Source organism: Aplidium turbinatum, chromosome 6 (assembly GCF_918807975.1).
Source record: "Aplidium turbinatum chromosome 6, kaAplTurb1.1, whole genome shotgun sequence".
Classification (NCBI taxonomy): Eukaryota; Metazoa; Chordata; class Ascidiacea; order Aplousobranchia; family Polyclinidae; genus Aplidium; species Aplidium turbinatum.
Window position 1 is genome coordinate 25,709,681 of NC_137477.1, and position 18,823 is coordinate 25,728,503.

At 38.7% G+C, this 18,823-nt stretch overlaps 2 protein-coding genes across 2 annotated transcripts; one reads left to right on the forward strand and one right to left on the reverse strand.

Annotated features, from left to right (window-relative positions):
• The first annotated feature begins 1,096 nt into the window (after positions 1–1,096).
• On the forward strand, positions 1,097–6,279 carry LOC145772549 (uncharacterized). The gene is made up of 3 exons (XM_082584411.1): positions 1,097–1,316; positions 2,223–2,412; positions 6,140–6,279. The coding sequence occupies exons 1-3, from the start codon at positions 1,152–1,154 to the stop codon at positions 6,277–6,279; spliced, it is 495 nt and encodes a 164-aa protein (XP_082440537.1). The 5' UTR covers positions 1,097–1,151.
• Positions 6,280–12,596: 6,317 nt separating this feature from the next.
• LOC145772287 (zinc finger MYM-type protein 1-like) lies at positions 12,597–16,494 on the reverse strand. Its single transcript, XM_082584156.1, has 5 exons — positions 16,113–16,494; positions 15,733–15,919; positions 14,646–15,403; positions 14,169–14,489; positions 12,597–14,025 (listed from the first exon to the last, which is right to left on the reverse strand). The coding sequence occupies exons 1-5, from the start codon at positions 16,113–16,115 to the stop codon at positions 13,516–13,518; spliced, it is 1,779 nt and encodes a 592-aa protein (XP_082440282.1). The 5' UTR covers positions 16,116–16,494; the 3' UTR covers positions 12,597–13,515.
• Between the last annotated feature and the right edge of the window lie 2,329 nt (positions 16,495–18,823).

An 18,823-nucleotide genomic window follows, 5' to 3' on the forward strand; every position in this document is an offset into this window, starting at 1 on the left:
TAGTCAAGAGCAGTTCTCAGAAATTTTCGAAATATCTCATCAGTTTCTTGTCGGGTTTCCCACGCCTTGCTCTCTTGTTCATTTAAGCCATGGATCAGAATGTTAAAGCGTTTGCTGTAGAGGTCCTTCATGATCAAATCTTCTTTTGTTTGCATTTCATAACGGGTCACTGAATTGGTTAGGTTTGTAATTTTTTCTTGCAAGAGTGCATTTGTTTCTTTGTCTTTGTCCATAAAGAATTCTAATGTTTCGATTCTCTTTGATAATTCCACTACTAAACTTTTATCAGCTTTGTTTTTGATACTCGTCTCCAGGTGACTGTGTTTTCGGTCAATTATTTCCTCAACTTTATTCAGTCTTTTATTCAGGTTTTGAAATTTGTCACTCATCTCCTCAAATTTGGATGTTAGATTGTTCAAGCTGTACAGAATAGTATCAAGCTTTGCTTCAACTTCTGACATGCTGCTTTGCCTTGAGTAATCGCGTATTCAGAAAAACGAACAAGCTAACTGACGTGGGTTAAAGGCACAGTCGCGTGAGCGCTACCACTGCTTTCTAGAAACGTCCGCACGCCAGCTTGCAAATTTAAAAATGCAAAATGAGTTCAATCGCAAAATGAGTTCGATTTGATTTCTTCGAATAGCTCCTCTAAAAGTCTTAATATTGATGCTTCCGCAAACAACAAAAAGGCGATTTTAATGAATACGATTTGCCTCTAGTTTTAGAAATATGGGCAGTAGAATGCTCAATAACTTGCAATGCTTTAGGCAAACTGTTGGATATATTGCAAAAATTTCACCCAAATATACCGAAAGACCCAAGAACTATTTTGTCCACATCTAAAGTGACTGGAATTGAAAGTATTGCTGGCGGATCTTATTATCATGTTGGTGTTGAAAAGAACATTTGTAAAGAACTTATTTGTAATTCCAGCTTGCAATTATCAGATGAAATTTTTATTAATGTAAACATTGATGGACTACCCTTGTTTAAAAGTTCGATGCATCAATTGTGGCCAATCCTTGGCATGGTTAATGAAAAGTCACTGCAACATCTGCAGCCTAGGACTGACAAAACTTTTTACAAACTCAGATGACGTTATCCAAGAACTAGCTGAAATAAAGGTGCAGTTAACATCTCAGTCCAAGGAGATGGTGGAAATGAAGAAATTGCTGCGCAAAATATTGCGGTCGAATAACGCATCCAATTCCATGGTAACAGAGCTTCCAGATGGAATTCCAATTTCATCCAAAACTGTGGAGGAATTGGAGCATTTAGAAGGTCTTCTCGTTAATACGGGTATAAAAAATGCATTGGTAAGTAGTGATGCACGGAGGCAACATTTAGGCCGGAAGTTCCGGCTAGAAAATTGCAACTCCGTCCGGAACTTCCGGCCTTGGTAATACCTACTTCTTATAATTAATATTCCAACTGATTGGTAAACGGTTGTTGGTACATTACGCTCACCAAGCAGTGAAGCGGTAACCAAGAGCTTTTTAAGAAGGTGCTTTATGGCAATGCTTAGGAAGGCCGCTAGGGTATTTTAAAGGAATACATTTAGGAATAAACTTTTGGTAGATTCAAGTTTTACAATTGATTTCAATGTTTTTTATTCACCCGATGTTGCATTCACCATCATTATCATGTGCCGTCTCCGAGTAGAAAGTTGGCAGACAATTCTTTCCACAAGTCACGTTTTTCCGCTACTCTTTTTGCTTTTTCAATGCTTGACAAGTCAGCCCAGTGTTTTACATTATCTCCCCCAGTTCGTCTCCTTCTTCCCTTGCACCTATTTCCTTCCACCATACCTTCAATAACCAATTGATGTAGTTGTCCTGCCGATCCTTTCAAAATATGTCTCGCGAATTTCATCTTTTGTATTTGCCAAATCGTTTCCCATCTATCTTGCACTCAAATTTTTTTCTAATTAATGTCGCATTGAAGACTTTTAGTTGACTTCCTAGATCCCATTTTCAACCGTATGTGTATTCTAGCATTATTACAATACCACAATGATAAAAACAATTAGATTCACTCAAGGTCACAAACGTAACCACAGACACATACACTTTCGGAGTCGGAGGGTGTTCCATCATCATTGGTATGTAATGTACAATGTACATATCAAGATAATTACTGTCGCAACCCAGTGTCTGTAAATATTGTTCAGTAAGCAAATTATCGGTGCGTAATATTTCGTTTCTGAGTATTTTATGTTTCAGATATCTCGCCTTTCTGTGGTGGGTGGCTCGTCAGTGAAGGAATGCAGCTGGCGAGTGATGGAGAGCATCATTTTCAATCCACTGTGTGACAAATATAATTGGTCGGGAAAGAGTGGATGGAGGGGAGATTTTAGTTTGCCACAAAAAAAGGCGCTATGTTCTTTGAAAAACATTGTGGATGTCATAAAAAGTAAGTAATCTAGCGCTCAAAGATTTAGCTTCCATATTAAACTTTAAGATGAAATCTAACACCAAAAACACACACCGCAAAAACATAAAGAAATAGTGAAATAATTTTCGAACTTTATTCTCATGGTATAAAGTATGAAGACACAAAAAACTGTAATGGTATGTGAGAAAGTCAAATTGTGCAATCATAGGCGCCCACTTTTCAAAAAATCTTGGGGGGCGAGAAAGGCGATGACGTCATAACCATAACGCTATTTTACTCAATTAAAATAGTCTTTGATTAAGCTCATTGTCTTGTTTATAATGACACCTAAATCGCAAACCGAATTTATTAGAACCGCTGCTTGAACCGATTAGTTTTACGCATGCAGTACGCCTAGTTGTAAAATTTTGATATTGTTAGCTCATAATTGGAACAGTTGGAAAACAAGCCGATTCATTTCCTTTTCGTGCGAGTGAATAACAACGATCAAGACAGCGAAGTCATCGAAATAAAACGCTAAAAATCGTGATTTCCAGCAGAGTGGAAACCCGCAATCAGTTTTATTAACCTCGTTTCGTTCGTTTTGCTAATTACTTACTTTCAAAGCGCTAACAAAGACGAAGTGTTTTCTCTTCTGTTTTTTATCGAAAGTCTTAATAGTCTTTTATCGAATACCGTATACCCGAGTATAGGTCGAGATATTCGCTTGTGATTTTCACCTCAACACAGCTTCAACTTATACACGGGACAAGCTGTTGTCTCCAGCTCGCAGTTTTCAAAATGAACACATTTTTACTGCTGCAAAATCATTGCCGACGTAGATTACGGAGTTTGAAATGGTGTCGGCCGAATTAAAAGTTTTGAATACGTTTATTCGCTGTGATTCGAACTTAATTTTCAAATTTAATGATTTATTGTCAATTCTAAACTTTATGCACTTGTTGAGCAATATGCAAAGCTCACGAGACAAAACAGCGGAAAGAGCTGTTTTAAGAGATCGATTTTTTTATTTTTGCGTGTAGGATATAATCGTCCTTATTACGTAACATTCCATGATCGTTGAAGTCGACGTCAAACCTTAGCGGCCCCCATATGAGAAAGTCATGCGATCAGCTGCTGTTTTGCGGGCAAGAGCAACGTAGGCTACTTTTCGCTTTCGGCATTCTTTAAGTCCGTTTAAACCAGGGGTCACCAAACTTTTTTCTTTGAGGGCCGGATTGCTGCGAGATTAACAGCTGCGGGCCGGTTGTAAATTGCGAAAAGATATACAACTATTTAGAATCTCCATTGACTTGAATTGAGCACAATAAATAACAAAGTCAGCGGTGGAATAGCAAAGTTGTGATGAAAATCGAAAAGTTGCTGGAAAATTTATCCCCTGCTGTGATACACTACAGGGCATCGTGTTCTTGAAAAAACATTACATCTTTCCAAATTTGGCCTAGGCTGTCCCCATTTGTGGTGGCCTAATGATAAAAACAGAATCATTAGCAGGTTGCGTGTTGCTCAACAGCAACGTCAGTCCTTTACAAAAAGTTTGGTAACTTTTTTCCTTAACAGTTGTCGTGCAGCTGTTATTTCTGCAGCACTTGACGGGCCGGATGAAATTAGTTCGCGGGCCGGTTCCGGCCCGCGGGCCGTAGTTTGGTGACCCCTGGTTTAAATGATCAAAATCTCTTTCGCAAAGTGTTTTATCTTTGAAACACCATTTGTAATAACTAGGGCAACCAATTTTTTGACCTAAAAACTTGAAATTTTGACTTTATAATTTACAAATTTTGACCAATAACTTTCTGCGTTTGCAACTCAAACGTGAAATACAAAGTATATTAGAAATCAAATCGTTAGGTAAGGATATTTTCTTTTTCGAATGAAATATGAGAAAAATGTGGAAGACTCAACGACACCACAGCTAACGAAACGTAATGAAAGTCACTCGAAAAACTGCAAAAGATAAATAAGGAGTGTCTTTAAACATCCCAAAATTACTGAGAGGTTTCTGCACTATTATACTTCAACATCAAGTAACGTTTCACATTATCGCCTTTGAAGTTCCTGTCTCTCGCCAAAATTTTTCCTAAAATAGAGAAGCTTCTCTCTACTGATACAGAAGTTGCTTGGGAGTTCCTCAGCAGGCTATAAAAATGTGATGAAGTATCATCTCGTCCCATTTTCACAATGCACTTGATGTCATTCCTTGAGATTCTTGCTTGAATATATTTTCCAATTTGGCAGCTATCAACACCAAAGTTAAGGGACCTCATTTTCTGGTAAGCTTCTTGAATGGTGTATCGGCTGTCTTCCATCTTCTGAATTAAATCAAACAGTGCACTGTACTGCTCCTCTATTTCTTCAAGGTGAGTAGCTAAATTGGCAGCTTTTATAGCATCTTGAGCACGCCGCAGCAAGACACCATCATGGAAGCCTTACACAATATTTCTTACTTTTAGTAGACTTCTTCAATAATAAAAAGCAGCTTTCAACCAAGGGCCCATCTAGTTACATTTGGCTGTGGAGGTTGGTCAATGGAAGTAAATCTAGCTCTTTTTGACCTGTTTTTAATGGTCACTACTTTAACCCTGGCAACCAATTCATCAACAGCAGGGTAGTTGGCTAATGGCTAATATTCAATCGTCAGTAGTGGCGAAACAAGATTATTACCTCAGAAATTGCAACAAATCGATAATTACGTCAGAATAGCAACAAAAAATCAGTATCTGTGTAGCTTTAATAAAATATCAATAGAGAGAAGAAAAACTACGTTAAAAGAAGATTTTGACCTAACCATGAATTTTGACTTGTTTTTACTTAATAACTTTGAAACCTCTCTTTGTGTCAGCCTGAAATTTAGTTTGTGGACGTTTTATAAACTTTGAACAAAGCAGAAAATTTTTGACTTTATTGACTTTTGGTTGCCCTAGTAATAACCATTTTTGTCATGAGTTTACGTTGGGCGCCGCCCCCCCCCCCCCCCCGGAAGTCAGCGCGTATGTTGTGCATAATAAAATAGTTGTCTCCACAACAGGTAACTGGTACAGCATAGTGATACCTAGCTTATTTATCAAATTGTTTACTGCTTAGGCGTAGGCTAGATTAATTTCACTGGTCAACAAATTTTAACTAAGTTTTGTAATCAGAGATACAAGTAGCCTTTTCTAAATAAAGTTTCTGCGCTGATTCCGAATCTGCGCTCGTTTTTTCTTCACCACATTTGGTTTTGAAAAATTTTACACTTTGATATTTTAGGTAGTTTTACGTATTTTAGTCATAAAAAATACGTTTCTAAAATGCAGCTGGTAATCGTAATTTATTGAGAAATCCGCGTTGTGCAAGCTTGAGATCAAAATTGTCACTATTAAGTAAAATTGCGTCGCATTTCCATCGATAAATAGGTCATAAATAGGTCATAAATAGGTCATATTTAAAAGTCAATATCGATAAATAGGTCATAAATAGGTCATAAATAGGTCATATTTAAAAGTCAATATCGATAAATAGGTCATAAATAGGTCATATTTAAACAACAAAAACTCAAATATCTCTGAAACCTGGTGTGCTGTAGAAAAAATAATCACATTTGCGGAATCAGCGTCAAAAACCCTTCAAGAATCACTTAATTGGACCTCCATTTCAAATTTTCTGTTGGCCCTTGTTGTTTGAATGGTTATTGGTTATGTAATATGCTCGTACCATATTTTGATGTTACAGTTATCTTTTCTTGACAACATTTTAATCCTTGTTTTAGGAGCGGTTCTACAAAACCCGGTGCTGACTACAGCTACCGAAAAAGAGATAGAGAAGGCAGCCAGCACCTGGATGAGAAATTGGCGTGATCGCCAAGGCGGAAGAAGACACCGAGTTAGAGCTGAGGCTGTCAACAGTTAATTGTTTTGATTCCAATAAAAGTTGCAAGTGGTAAATAAGTTGTGTTGCAAAACCTGTCAAAAGAATTCCTAAAGACATTATGCTATTCCAGAACGTCAGAAGAACAGTTTCAGTTATCGAGCGATACTCATCAGTAGCCTATTGGTGTTGTACCATAGAATCACATCAGAGCGGCGCGATAGTTTCTATACAGTTAAGGTAGTGGCAGATTATCCGTGTACAGGCACCATAGGTCACCCGTACAAAAACTGTATTGGCCCAACGCGCTAACCAGGTGCAAGAATGTACGGAGCCGGTATTGACGCCAGTAGCCTACAGTGCAAATACAGGTTGAGGACATTGAGCCAGTACAGGCAACATGCGGTCACCCGTACAAACACCGTATTGGGCCAGTGTTGGCTGTCTACAGGCACCGGTACAAAGACTGTATGGGCCCAACGCGTTAACCAGGTGCACGAATGTACGGGGCCGTATCGATATCGGTATAGTGCCATTACAAATTTAAGTGCATTGGGCCAATACTGACTATGTACAGGCACCATACGGCTACCCGTAGAAAAGCTACATTGGGCCAGTATTGGCTGTGTACAGGCAGCATAGTGAGCATACGGTTACCCGTACAAAGACTGTATCGGCCCAAGGCGTTACCAGGGTGCACGAATGTACAGGGCCAGTATTGACGCCAGTACAGTGCCGATACAAGTTAAATGTATTGGGCCAATGCTGGCTGTGTACAGGCAGCATACGGTTACCCGTACAAAGACTGTATCGGCCCAAGACGTTGCCAGGATGCAAGAATATACGGGGCCGGTATTGGCGCCAGTACAGTGCCAATACAAGTTAAATGTATTGGGCCAATGCTGGCTGTGTACAGGCAGCATACGGTTACCCGTAAAAAGACTGTATCGGCCCAAGACGTTGCCAGGGTGCAAGAATATACGGGGCCGGTATTGGCACTAGTACAGTGCCAATACAAGTTAAATGTATTGGACCAATGCTGGCTGTGTACAGGCAGCATACGGTTACCCGTACAAAGACTGTATCGGCCCAAGACGTTGCCAGGGTGCAAGAATATATGGGGCCGGTATTGGCGCCAGTACAGTGCCAATACAAGTTAAATGTATTGGGCCAATGCTGGCTGTGTACAGGCAGCATACGGTTACCCGTAAAAAGACTGTATCGGCCCAAGACGTTGCCAGGGTGCAAGAATATACGGGGCCGGTATTGGCACTAGTACAGTGCCAATACAAGTTAAATGTATTGGACCAATGCTGGCTGTGTACAGGCAGCATACGGTTACCCGTACAAAGACTGTATCGGCCCAAGACGTTGCCAGGGTGCAAGAATATACGGGGCCGGCATTGGCGCCAGTACAGTGCCAATACAAGTTAAATGTATTGGACCAATGCTGGCTGTGTACAGGCAGCATACGGCTACCCGTACAAAGACTGTATCGGCCCAAGACGTTGCCAGGGTGCAAGAATATACGGGGCCGGTATTGACGCCAGTACAGTGCCAATACAAGTTAAATGTATTGGACCAATTCTGGCTGTGTACAGGCAGCATACGGCTACCCCGTACAAAGACTGTATCGGCCCAAGACGTTGCCAGGGTGCAAGAATATACGGGGCCGGTATTGACGCCAGTACAGTGCCAATACAAGTTAAATGTATTGGACCAATGCTGGCTGTGTACAGGCAGCATACGGCTACCCCGTACAAAGACTGTATCGGCCCAAGTTGTTGCCCGGGTGCAAGAATATACGGGGCCGGTATTGACGCCAGTACCGTGCCAATACAAGTTGCCTATACAAGCTGATATTGGGCCAGTATTGGCCTAATGCTATGATGTTTGCTGGGCATGTCTCGCTACCATATAGCATTGCAGGCCGCACACAGCTCCGATATACTTTTTCTTTCATCCTTAGTGAAAATTTTCTGCCATGCAACATTTCCCCACATTCTCTGAACTTTGCCCAGCCCAATCTTGCCCTTGTTGTCACCGCTGCTTCAGATCCACCACTTCCATTTATCCGATCACCCAGATAACAGAAGTCTGTCACTGTTTCGATGCCATGGCAGAACTCATCATCATGGCCTTCCACTTCATTCCTTCCTTTACTGCATTTCCCACAAACAAAACACTTCGCCAATCTTGTTGCGGCTCTCTTGACATTAGCACATCTTGCATGTACCCACTTTCCACATTCCTTGCATTGCATTGAATTTCTCATCACTCTCTTGCCACATATTCCACAGGGATCTACTTTGCTCTCAACAACTGTTCCTTCTGCACCACTCACCATCACTTTCGTTTTTTCAAGATTCACCTTCATACCCTTGGTTTCAAATGCTTCTTTCTATTTCTCAAACTTTCTCTCCATTCCCTCCATACTATTACTTGTCAAGACCAGGTCGTCTGCATACAAAATTTCACTCAATAAGCCCTCCCTCACTCCTTCAGTTACAACGTCAACCACAATAGCAAATATCAGAGATGACAAAACTGATCCCTGGTGTACACCAACCTTCACAGAAAACTCGTTTGAATAATTTGATCCAACTCTCACTTTTGTTCTTGCATCCTCATACATAGACATCACAGCTCTCACTAATACCTCCGGTATACCTCTTTTCCTCATTGCCCATTCCATCATGGCTGTGTGTTGCTATTGGATATGTGTAATTATAAATGAGTTGATGTCATGGTTTCTGTAACACTCATTGCAAACAGTGGTGGATTAAGGTTGGCAGGGTCTTTACCAAAGCCCAGTCAGCCTTGCCCAAATTTGCAATGGATCAGAGTCGAAATATATTTTTTCTGATTTTGATAGTTCTGATGTTTTCAGGTTGAAGGTTTTCAATATTTTTTCAACACATGATAATTTTTATAATGCGACCCTGATTGTAAGTAGTTTCTTATCAATTTCATGGAAACAAAAGATGTAAATTTTGAAACTTAATGTCATATAACATTGTAACATTATTGCATATGAGTCTTTGCTACTTATTTTTGGGATAGAGTTTTTTTGTCACATATCCATGATTGTTGCTTGCATATCCTTTGTACTAACTAGTTAGAAAGTATTTTAAGCAGTAGGCTACTTAGTCAGTTTTTACCTATTATGTCTTAACACATAACTATGGGTGCAAATAGTTCAAATATAGCATTTTCACTTCTTCACGTTATATAGCTTTCAAACTAAAACGTCATTTTTTATTATTATCAGCTTATGTGGTTAAAATAGAGACAAAAGTTGCATTAGAACATATATAAACATAGACCTTCTGGAAATTTTAAGCCAAAAACCAACATTCTAGCTTAACCAGTTTCCAAGTTATGGGATTTTCATGAAATTTGACCCTCGGATGACCTTTAAAAATTATGGGCCACCTGGGTGTAGGTGGCGCAAACCCAAAATCTTCTCAGAAGTTGGTTTTAGGTCCATACGCCACTTTTGGTTAATCTGATTTTTTGATTTGAAAAAAAAAATTTTTTTCACTCCACCCTAGTACACGTACAGCTAACATAATTTCGGCACAATTAGGATACTGTGAGCAACACAAAGTCTGTTAGATAAAGAACTAGTCAGAATCGGAATCATCGGAGGATGAGGTTGTCGCGTCGTCACTGGAATACTTGAAGACGCAAAACTGCCCGTTCATGAACGCGTGATGCCATATGATCGAAAGCATTACTTTTCTTTACTGCCAAAGAACCATTTATCCAATTTTGTACCACTTTTTGTATTCGCAACGACACCGGTCAAAAACAAGCATTCGATGAAAGAATAACTTTTGCGTAACAATTAAGCCAGTATTTATCACGTTGCAAACTTTTTACAGTTCACAAGAGCATTGTCAGCGTATAAAATAGCGTGCATGAACTGCGTGATGCTCTGGGCTACCGCCGTGTGACACACGATGAAAAAGAAGCGCAAAAAAATTTTTTTGATTAAAGCATATGGCAATTGCCGCCGCAACCCAAGGTTTGTTGATTTGGCGACGGCAATGTTTTTGCCTTTGTAGATGGAAGCTAATTTCGAGGGCTGATATATATATATACTGTACTGCACTCATTCAATAACATAATGAGTGCAAAAAAGAGGCAGTGTCTCTCCTATGATGAAATTGAGGTGTTGTTAGAAGATTTTGATGATACATTGGATTTAAAAGTTCTAGCTCAAATCCTCCAGCGATTCTGATGAAAGATCGTATCACCTGATAGTGATGACGATATTGCATTGCCAAATACCTGGACAACAAGTAGTAAAGAAAGAAATCCATTCACTTTTAGTGCATACCATGGTGTAAAATTTATATATAGTATAAAAGAAAACCCAGTGGAATATTTTGGTGAAGTCATTACTTATCTTGTTATATATATACTGAAACAAACAAATTTGCTAATGAATTTCATAACAAAAATATATATAGAAACTCTGTCATCACAATCACAGGTACATAACTGGTATGACACGAGTACAAGTGAAATGAAAGTGTTCATTGGTCTGTTTATTTGATTCTAAACAGTACATTGCAGGCAGGACATTGAGGACAAAGCAGGACATTGATTCTAAAAAAGTGGCAAATTCCATGTATTTTTCTACTCATGAAAGTATTGCTTCTATCTTTTTTCACAAAGTGATGAGTGGAAGAAGATTTGACTTGCTGCATAAATTCTTACATTTGACTGATAATGATATCACAACAGATGGACCAAGAAGACAGTAAAGATAAAACCATTTAATGACTTCATTTTAAAAATACAGTTTGGGTAGAGAGGTAACTTTTTTAAACCATAAACAGACATAACTCAGCAACAACACTACATTTAACATTATAAAAACAAAAAACAATAAGCCAACGTTTTTGGCTAGAATCATACACTGTCACAGCCAAGATATAGTCAAATCTAAACATTTGAGAAACTTGCTTAACTAGCTCACACGCAAGGATAACCGAAAAACTACGCAGCACAACGGATCAAGTATTTGAGAGGTAAAATTAATTAATTGTTCAGAAAAGGATTCAAGCAGATTATCATGGACAGAAGCACAGCACGAGATAGTGGCACAAACAAAGCAAAAATACGAGAAGCACAAAATGTGACAATTCAATCAAAAACTGTAAAAAGATAGGAGGCTCTGCTAGCAAATAATTGCCTGTTGAGCCCTGGGTTGAAAGATTTGATAATCAATGCCTTGTGAATCTTGGTTTTGAACTCGGACAAACACTTACAAACAATTTCGAAGGACTCCAATGAGGATTTATTGTTTGAACACAATTGACAGTTTCAAATATGATTTTTAATTGCATTGTTTTTATTAAAATTAGCTAAGTTCAAATGCTCTCTCACTCTCGTTGCCAAATTTCACGTAGTCGTCATACATTGGTATGACCTACAAGAACAGTTAACAAAACTAGTATAGCCACAAATCATAGGCCTACTAAATTAGGCTATCTACCGTGCTATCCAGCTATCTCAGGCCTTAAAACTCGTGTTTTTTTTCCGGCAGCCATCGTGGCCTACCGAGAGCTCCTTTTCGGCGGCCAAATCTGCGTGCTTGGAGGCCAAATACAATAACGATAGCACAAGTAAATAGCATTAAACTTGCAACAATGTTAAAATGATCACTTGGCGTTGTTGAAGTCTGGGCGACGTCCTGCAATAGAATCGTTGTACCACGCATTAAATGCTTTATCGGGATTGTAATCCGGTATTGCGGGACCATCTAACGACTCTAAATTGTTTTAACTGCTTACAGCTCAGTACATTGTTTCAACTGCATACCGCCTTTCATAAAACCTGACCATTTATTCCGTTATGATGTCACCATTGAGGGTGTGAAGTCACTAACCCACAGCGTTCTCAACTATGAAGACACGTGTTTTACCCACGGATGTCAACTAACCTAGTTCTCCTATTTAACAATATTGCCAGTCGATATAAAAACGACAATATTGCCAGCCGATGTAAATTAGCACTTCGGATTAACACTTCGTTAAAATAAACATCGGGAATTGCAAACAAGACTTACAGCGCTGGTGATCGCAGCTGGATATATTCAGTGGCGCCGCCAGACCTTCAACATTGGAGGGGCAAAATATTACTGCTGGACAGTGATATACTATTTAATTTCTCTTGCTTTCTACTGCAATATAGCCTACCTAAAAAGTAGGCTACTCCTAAAATAAACCTAAAAAGCACTCTTAGGCATTACATAGATAGACAGGAAACCAGCCAAATGGATACGACAACAAACACAAATCAAAGAGATCGTTCAAACAATAAAAAGTTTAAAGTGGAATTGGGCAGGACATATCATGCGAACAACTGACAACAGATGGACAAGAGCTACTGACTGGGTACCGCTTGACAATAAACGCAAAAGAGGGAAACAGAAAACAAGATGGCGGGACGAACTTTACCAATTCGACAAACACTGGACACAAACTTGCAAAGACAGACAAAATTATAAAGATATGGGGAAGGCCTTCATCCTGCAGTGGAACAACAATGGCTGATAATGATGATGATGAAGGTCACACATTTTTGACATGTCTGATCTATTGAAACAAAATAAATTGACTTGATGCTAGGTGCTTGTAACAGTTAAGTTCTCTTGCATGGGTTATAGCCTACATAGTACCTATAGTTTCAATTTCATTTGCACTAAACTAAGTTGGCAGTATCGTAATTTACCTTGACTCTCTAGAAATGTAAAATAATTTTAAAATCGCATTCCGTTCAACACTGCTAAGCGTCTATCTAACGCAGTGGATAATCTGTCATACCGGTAACTCGAAATACATATTCATTCTTCACAACTTCAAACTTGAGGAGTAATATTTGTACACAACTTTCTTCTTGCGTCAATTCACATAACAAAAGAGAACAGGCTGCACCGTTAAAATCTGTAGTAAATTTTTTTTACCATTGGTTTTCAGATATTTCCACTTTTCTCGTGGTAGGCTACATTTTACCTGTACTTTTGAGTAAATATTACTCAATTTTTTGTAATATTTACTCACATTTTTGGTAAAAGTTAGCGTGAGAAAAGTGGGAATAACTGAATACTTAATTGAGGGTAAATTTTAGAAGCATTATTAATAGTGCACTGCATATACTGGCAATGGGAAAGAACTTCTTTTCAAAAATGACAAGCTGACTGACAACTACGTTACAACTAACAACGTCAATTAGTAATTTCACAAATAGAACGTAAACGTTACTTTAATATAGCATCATTCGCCTTGCACTAGCCGAGGCAAATTTTTCTATCAACATATTCAAATCTAGCTTTTCACGTAGGTCTGATTCTGATGACATTATTATCAGATTGTTTAAGCGATCTTGAATCATGGTGGTTCTAAGTCGCGATTTAACAATTTTCAGTTTTGAAAACGATCTTTCAGCTGAGCATGAAGTGACGGGCAACGAAAGCGCCAGTTTAATTAGAATCACAACATTGCTGTAGCAATTAACCTCGCCACGAATTATGCAGTATAGGTCTATCAATGTTGCATCTGGGTCTAAAAAACTAGCGTTTTGCAGTAGTAGCAGTTGCAATTTGAGATCGTACAGATTGAGGTCGTCACGATACCACTCGGCTGCCTTCATAATGTGGGCTATAGCATCTTTCGTCCGCAATCGTCTTGGAGCTAAATATCCTAGACCGCGCAGCACAAATGAACTTGGCTGATTAAATCGTGATATTATCGTTTGCTGCATGATATCAAGAACCTGAAATATAAAAAGGCATGGTGAATACAAAGAAGTGAGAGCAGATTCGCAGAGTAATTTCGGAGTAGCCTACAAAATATCAAATGTACTTGAGCGGAACGTGTGCTACATTACATGTCGACTTCTATGAAACTATCACAAACCTGAAAGTAAAATTGCACGCGGAAGCGATCTTTTCCAGTAAGGTTAGCGACAGTGTGAGAATTTTCGTCAAGTCGATTTGGAGTTTTTCTCTTTCGTGGGCTACCCCAGCTGTCAGCATCGATCGGAAAACCGCTAATGGTATACTCCTGGCACACTGCTGCGGCTTCCTTGAAAAATTCCTCAAACTTCTCGTCATTGCGAAGAGTTTTGACTGTTGCAAGCAGGTCTTCCACTCGATCAAAGCCAGATACTACATCCAACGTTTTGCTTTGGAGTTTATCTGACACTCCTTTGGTTAAAGAAAGAAGGCATTTGAACACCTGAAATGCACAAATAGCCAATGTTAAAGGTAAGGTCCATTGAATTCGACGAACATTTAAAGCTACTTTTCTGAAAAGTTTTCCTTTTCGAAAGTATAGTTAATAGATCACGCGTATACGAATACTAACCAAAATATAAGAAATCATTTTTCTTACTTTTAAGGACAGCACAAATTCAAAGTCGATGCAGTGACGAAGTCCTCGTGCCTGGCTGCATATAGCACTTTTTTTCCCATTTATTAAAATTTCATCAAGAGTGGAAAGGATAGCAGGAAGTGTGCTGTCTATAACACATATAGAATCGATACGGCATGCCCACCTCGTGTCGGACAGCTTTTTCAGTGTTTTTACCTGCCCACTGCAATGTAATTTTTGCATTCTTTGGAACAGTTCGTGGCGCATAGAGCAAGTTTCCAAAAACACATAAAGATTTTGAACTTGTCCAAAAAAATTTCTTGCAATGATATTGTCGGAGACACTCTGCACCAGCACTAAATTCAAACAATGTGCATAACAGTGCACAAATAGCGCCGATGGAGATAACTCTTGAATCCGCGCTTGAAGACCCTTGTGTTTTCCACTCACATTTGCCGCGCCATCGTAACATTGCCCTCTAATTTTGGACACATCCAAACCATGATTCTCAAGTGTCTTCTTTATGATCATAAACAGAGTAGCAGCACATGTGTCGTCGACTTTAATCATCGCGAGCAATCGTTCTTCAACGGTACCATTGTAAACATAACGCACAATAAGGGAAAGCTGCTCGTCATGTGCACAATCCATAGTTTCATCAGCCATTATGCAGAAAAATTCAGCATCTTTGATTTGACGGACTACTTCTGCAGTTATAGCGTTTGACACCAACTCTATCATCTCATTTTGTGTCTGGTGGCTCAAGTAGGAGCAATTGCCTGCACAAAAAATTTTGGTCAATTAAGCACAAACACCCTTGATATCTGGCCAAGTACATATAGAGAGAGCTGAGTCAGTCAATGCATCTGCATGTTTCATTTTTTGAAGGGGAGCATTGCTAAATTTTATTAATACCTTTAACATGAGAAAAAATGTTAGGCTATTATATTTATTATCAATAATACTTTAGTAAAAAATTTGCAATAGGCTGTTTAGCCGTTATTTCAATATTCGTATCTCATTTTATGCTGTCAGTGGTAGGCTACATTAAAGACCCACATACGATTATGATGTATTTTAAATATTGAGAAAGTTTGTGCAAAATTACCTGGTGCACTTGCGAGATGTTCAGAAAGAAGCACATCGCCTTCAGCAGCGAATTCTAAAATTTCTCGAAACAATCCTTTATTTTCCGCCGCAAGGTCGTCGCTATGGCCACGAAAAGGTAGTGACAGTTTTCCCAACAAACTTGTTAATGAAACTATACGACCCAAGACATGTCTGTTTTTGTTTACCTGCAACACAGTGACATCGTTAGAAATAGTAGCATCTAGTGTTTAGGCTACCTTTCATTTGCATGGAGTATAGCCTATTATGCACGCTTACCACGGACTTGCATGGAATGTTTGCCACTCGCATGTAAATTGACAATGAAAACTAACAAGTAAATAATGATATCAATAATTACATAATTAATATTAAACATACCATTTCTTCATGATAACTGAGTTGTTCTGCTTTTTGCTTATCCAAAAGAACATCAACGCGGTTTGAAGCCTTCCAAGATATCCAATCACAGTTTGATTCCGCATGGGACTTGCAGCTAGCATGGCTAGCGAAATTCTGCGTAGCTTTTTTCCAGTTTGAAAAACCATTTTTTACAAATGCACTTTCTGATTTTCCAACAGTCTGTTAGTAAAATATACCTCATGATTTGGACTTGTCTGTCAGTTGATAGAAAAATTATCAAATACTGCACTGAAACGCTGTGAAAACGTTTTTCCATGCTTACACAGATGTCAAGACATTGTAGATATATCAAACACAGAGGCGGCCACATGCGTAGCCTTATGACATTGCGAGCATTGAGGCCAATAAAAGTTAATAGAACAAATTTACTGTGACGGCCACCAGGCATAGTTCAACTGCAATAAATGCTCTGCATATTGTTTTTTATTCTTAATATTTCTTTTTCCTTTCCACGAAGATTTAATCAGGAGAATGCACAATGTCAAATGATAAGTTTAAAACACAAAGTTAGCGAACAATTCTTGTATTTCTTATTAAGATGTCAAAAATGCAGTATGACGGAACAATAGGCTACAGTTAAAGTCTACATGTTTCTTCGTTTATTAGACGTAAAAACAAGCTTCACTTATAGTAAAAATAATTATTAAAACACAAACCCCAGCCAGCTAATTCTGCTGCTTTTTACATCGATTCAACGTTGTAGGGCGTTGAATCGATGTAAAAAATGTACAATCTTCCTCGCGGGGATGCAGGTCTTACAATTTATACAATTGTGCATGAAATCCTCGTGGATAGGAAGAAGAAATATTAAGAACAAATAATCATTTAACACGGTGGAGCATAATTGCAGTTTAATAAACTTTAAATAATATTAACACTTAACAGGACTATAACATACCAAGCTGTTGAACACTCGACAGGGAAAGCAAAATGCTGCATCCTTAGCTTTTGAATACTCCAGCCAGAGGTAGTCATCAAACCATTGTGAGCGAAATTTTCTACCTTTAACTTTCGGATAGTTGGCCTCGACAGTTTTAATTCGTCCTCTACTAATAACCAGAGATGTACGTATGCGCCGCAAATTCTACGCCGCATACATGCGGCGTAGACTTTTTGTTTGCGCTAACGCTTGCGGCCACATTTTTTTGGATAGTTTGCGCTTGAGGATGCGCCGTAAAGTTTTCGCGGTTTTTTAGCGCATAGCGTCAACGCATACTTTTTAATGTCTTAGTTGTTGTTTGCAATTTATTTTTTTTGTCAAACTGCGAAATGTTGACGTCTTGCAATTGCCCATTGTTCTAGTGTTGTGTCACTGTGTCATCTATTGTTCAGTCAGCTGGAGTTTGTTTGTATATCGCACTACTGCCTTTGACGCTAGAGTCCCACGTAGAGACTGAAGTCTTGCAGAAAAAAAGAAAGAATTAGTTAAAACAACTTAGGCCTACTGCGAAATTACGGGTCAGAACAGGAATGTAATGTAAGCAAGCAAGTAGGTAGGTTGGTAATGTCGCTCCATGTAAAATGTAAACAATGACTTGGCTTCGTAGTGTGAATTTTTTTTAGTCAAGCAGTGTTGAAGGCGTTTGTAAGCAATTGTGAGCACTTTAATTTATATTAGTTAAGTCTTGCATTTTGGGGCAAATCAGAAACTTCTCAGGCAATGAGCAGTGCAGCCTATGTATCTAAACAAACTCAAATATTTGGTCTCCGACCGTGATTGCTTGCATGATGTTGTACTCTGTATGTTATATGTAGTACATTACTTTGCCTTTGCCGGTCATTCTTGTTGTAGGCTATGTAGCGTAGTAATGTGTAGGCCTACATACAGTAGGCTATCAAGCTAAGGTAATTTTTACTTGACAATTTATACATTCTGTTGCGTAAGTATGTAATTATAGCCTATATGTTTTGTAACTTGATGAGCAGTTTAGCAAAACATGCATCCAGGGGCCAATTGTGAGAGGCTTTTGAGTAGCCTATACTGCTAATAACACTAGTAATGCTAACTATCCCTGAATGCTAATAACAAAGAGTTGTGCAGTTCAGAATCTAAACTTGCTTGTGTCTGGCAGTTTTGTCTTCCATTAACCCACTTTTTAAAAATCTTATCAAAAAAAAGCATAGAGCTTACTCAGAGAATTATGGCATTACAAGCAACATTAGTCTTATTCAAACGGAATCATTTTAAAAATAGTGTTTTTTATAATGGATTTTTAGGGAGCGACAGTTAGTATATTACTAGGAGCGACAGTTAGTATAATACTAGAATTTTCTTGATAGGCATATGGTACAGTTTCTTACACTACACTATTGTATTCAGGGAATAACTTACGGTAATACTAATCTCCAAGTGAAATGGAGCATGATAATACAAATCCATGGCCCTACAATCATGGAAAAGTATTTTAAGCTCTCTTCTTCGAAAGGCAAAAACTTATATTTTCAATGCCAGATGTGCCTTTTAGCCAAAAAGATAATTTATTGTAACGAGAAATCGCGAAGTGGCTTGAAAAGTGTGTTGTTTCAAGTGGTTTATACCGTGTGAATGTTTGACACCTAGCAAACAAAATGAGTTTGCGCTAGAGTATGCGCTAACGCTGACGCCGCCAACTTTTTTTACAAGTTGCGTTAACGCATGCGGCGTATAGTTTTTCGAACGTTTGCGGTTG

Excerpts from the sequence above, each read along its gene's own strand:
- LOC145772549 (XM_082584411.1), top strand. The coding sequence starts at position 1,152 with ATGGTGGAAATGAAGAAATTGCTGCGCAAAATATTGCGGTCGAATAAC. Across the intron at positions 1,317-2,222 it reads CGGGTATAAAAAATGCATTG|ATATCTCGCCTTTCTGTGGT; the intron begins GTAAGTAGTGAT and ends TTTATGTTTCAG. Across the intron at positions 2,413-6,139 it reads CATTGTGGATGTCATAAAAA|GAGCGGTTCTACAAAACCCG; the intron begins GTAAGTAATCTA and ends TCCTTGTTTTAG.
- LOC145772287 (XM_082584156.1), bottom strand. Across the intron at positions 14,490-14,645 it reads AATTTGTGCTGTCCTTAAAA|GTGTTCAAATGCCTTCTTTC; the intron begins GTAAGAAAAATG and ends TGTGCATTTCAG. Across the intron at positions 14,026-14,168 it reads GCGTGCAATTTTACTTTCAG|GTTCTTGATATCATGCAGCA; the intron begins GTTTGTGATAGT and ends TTTATATTTCAG.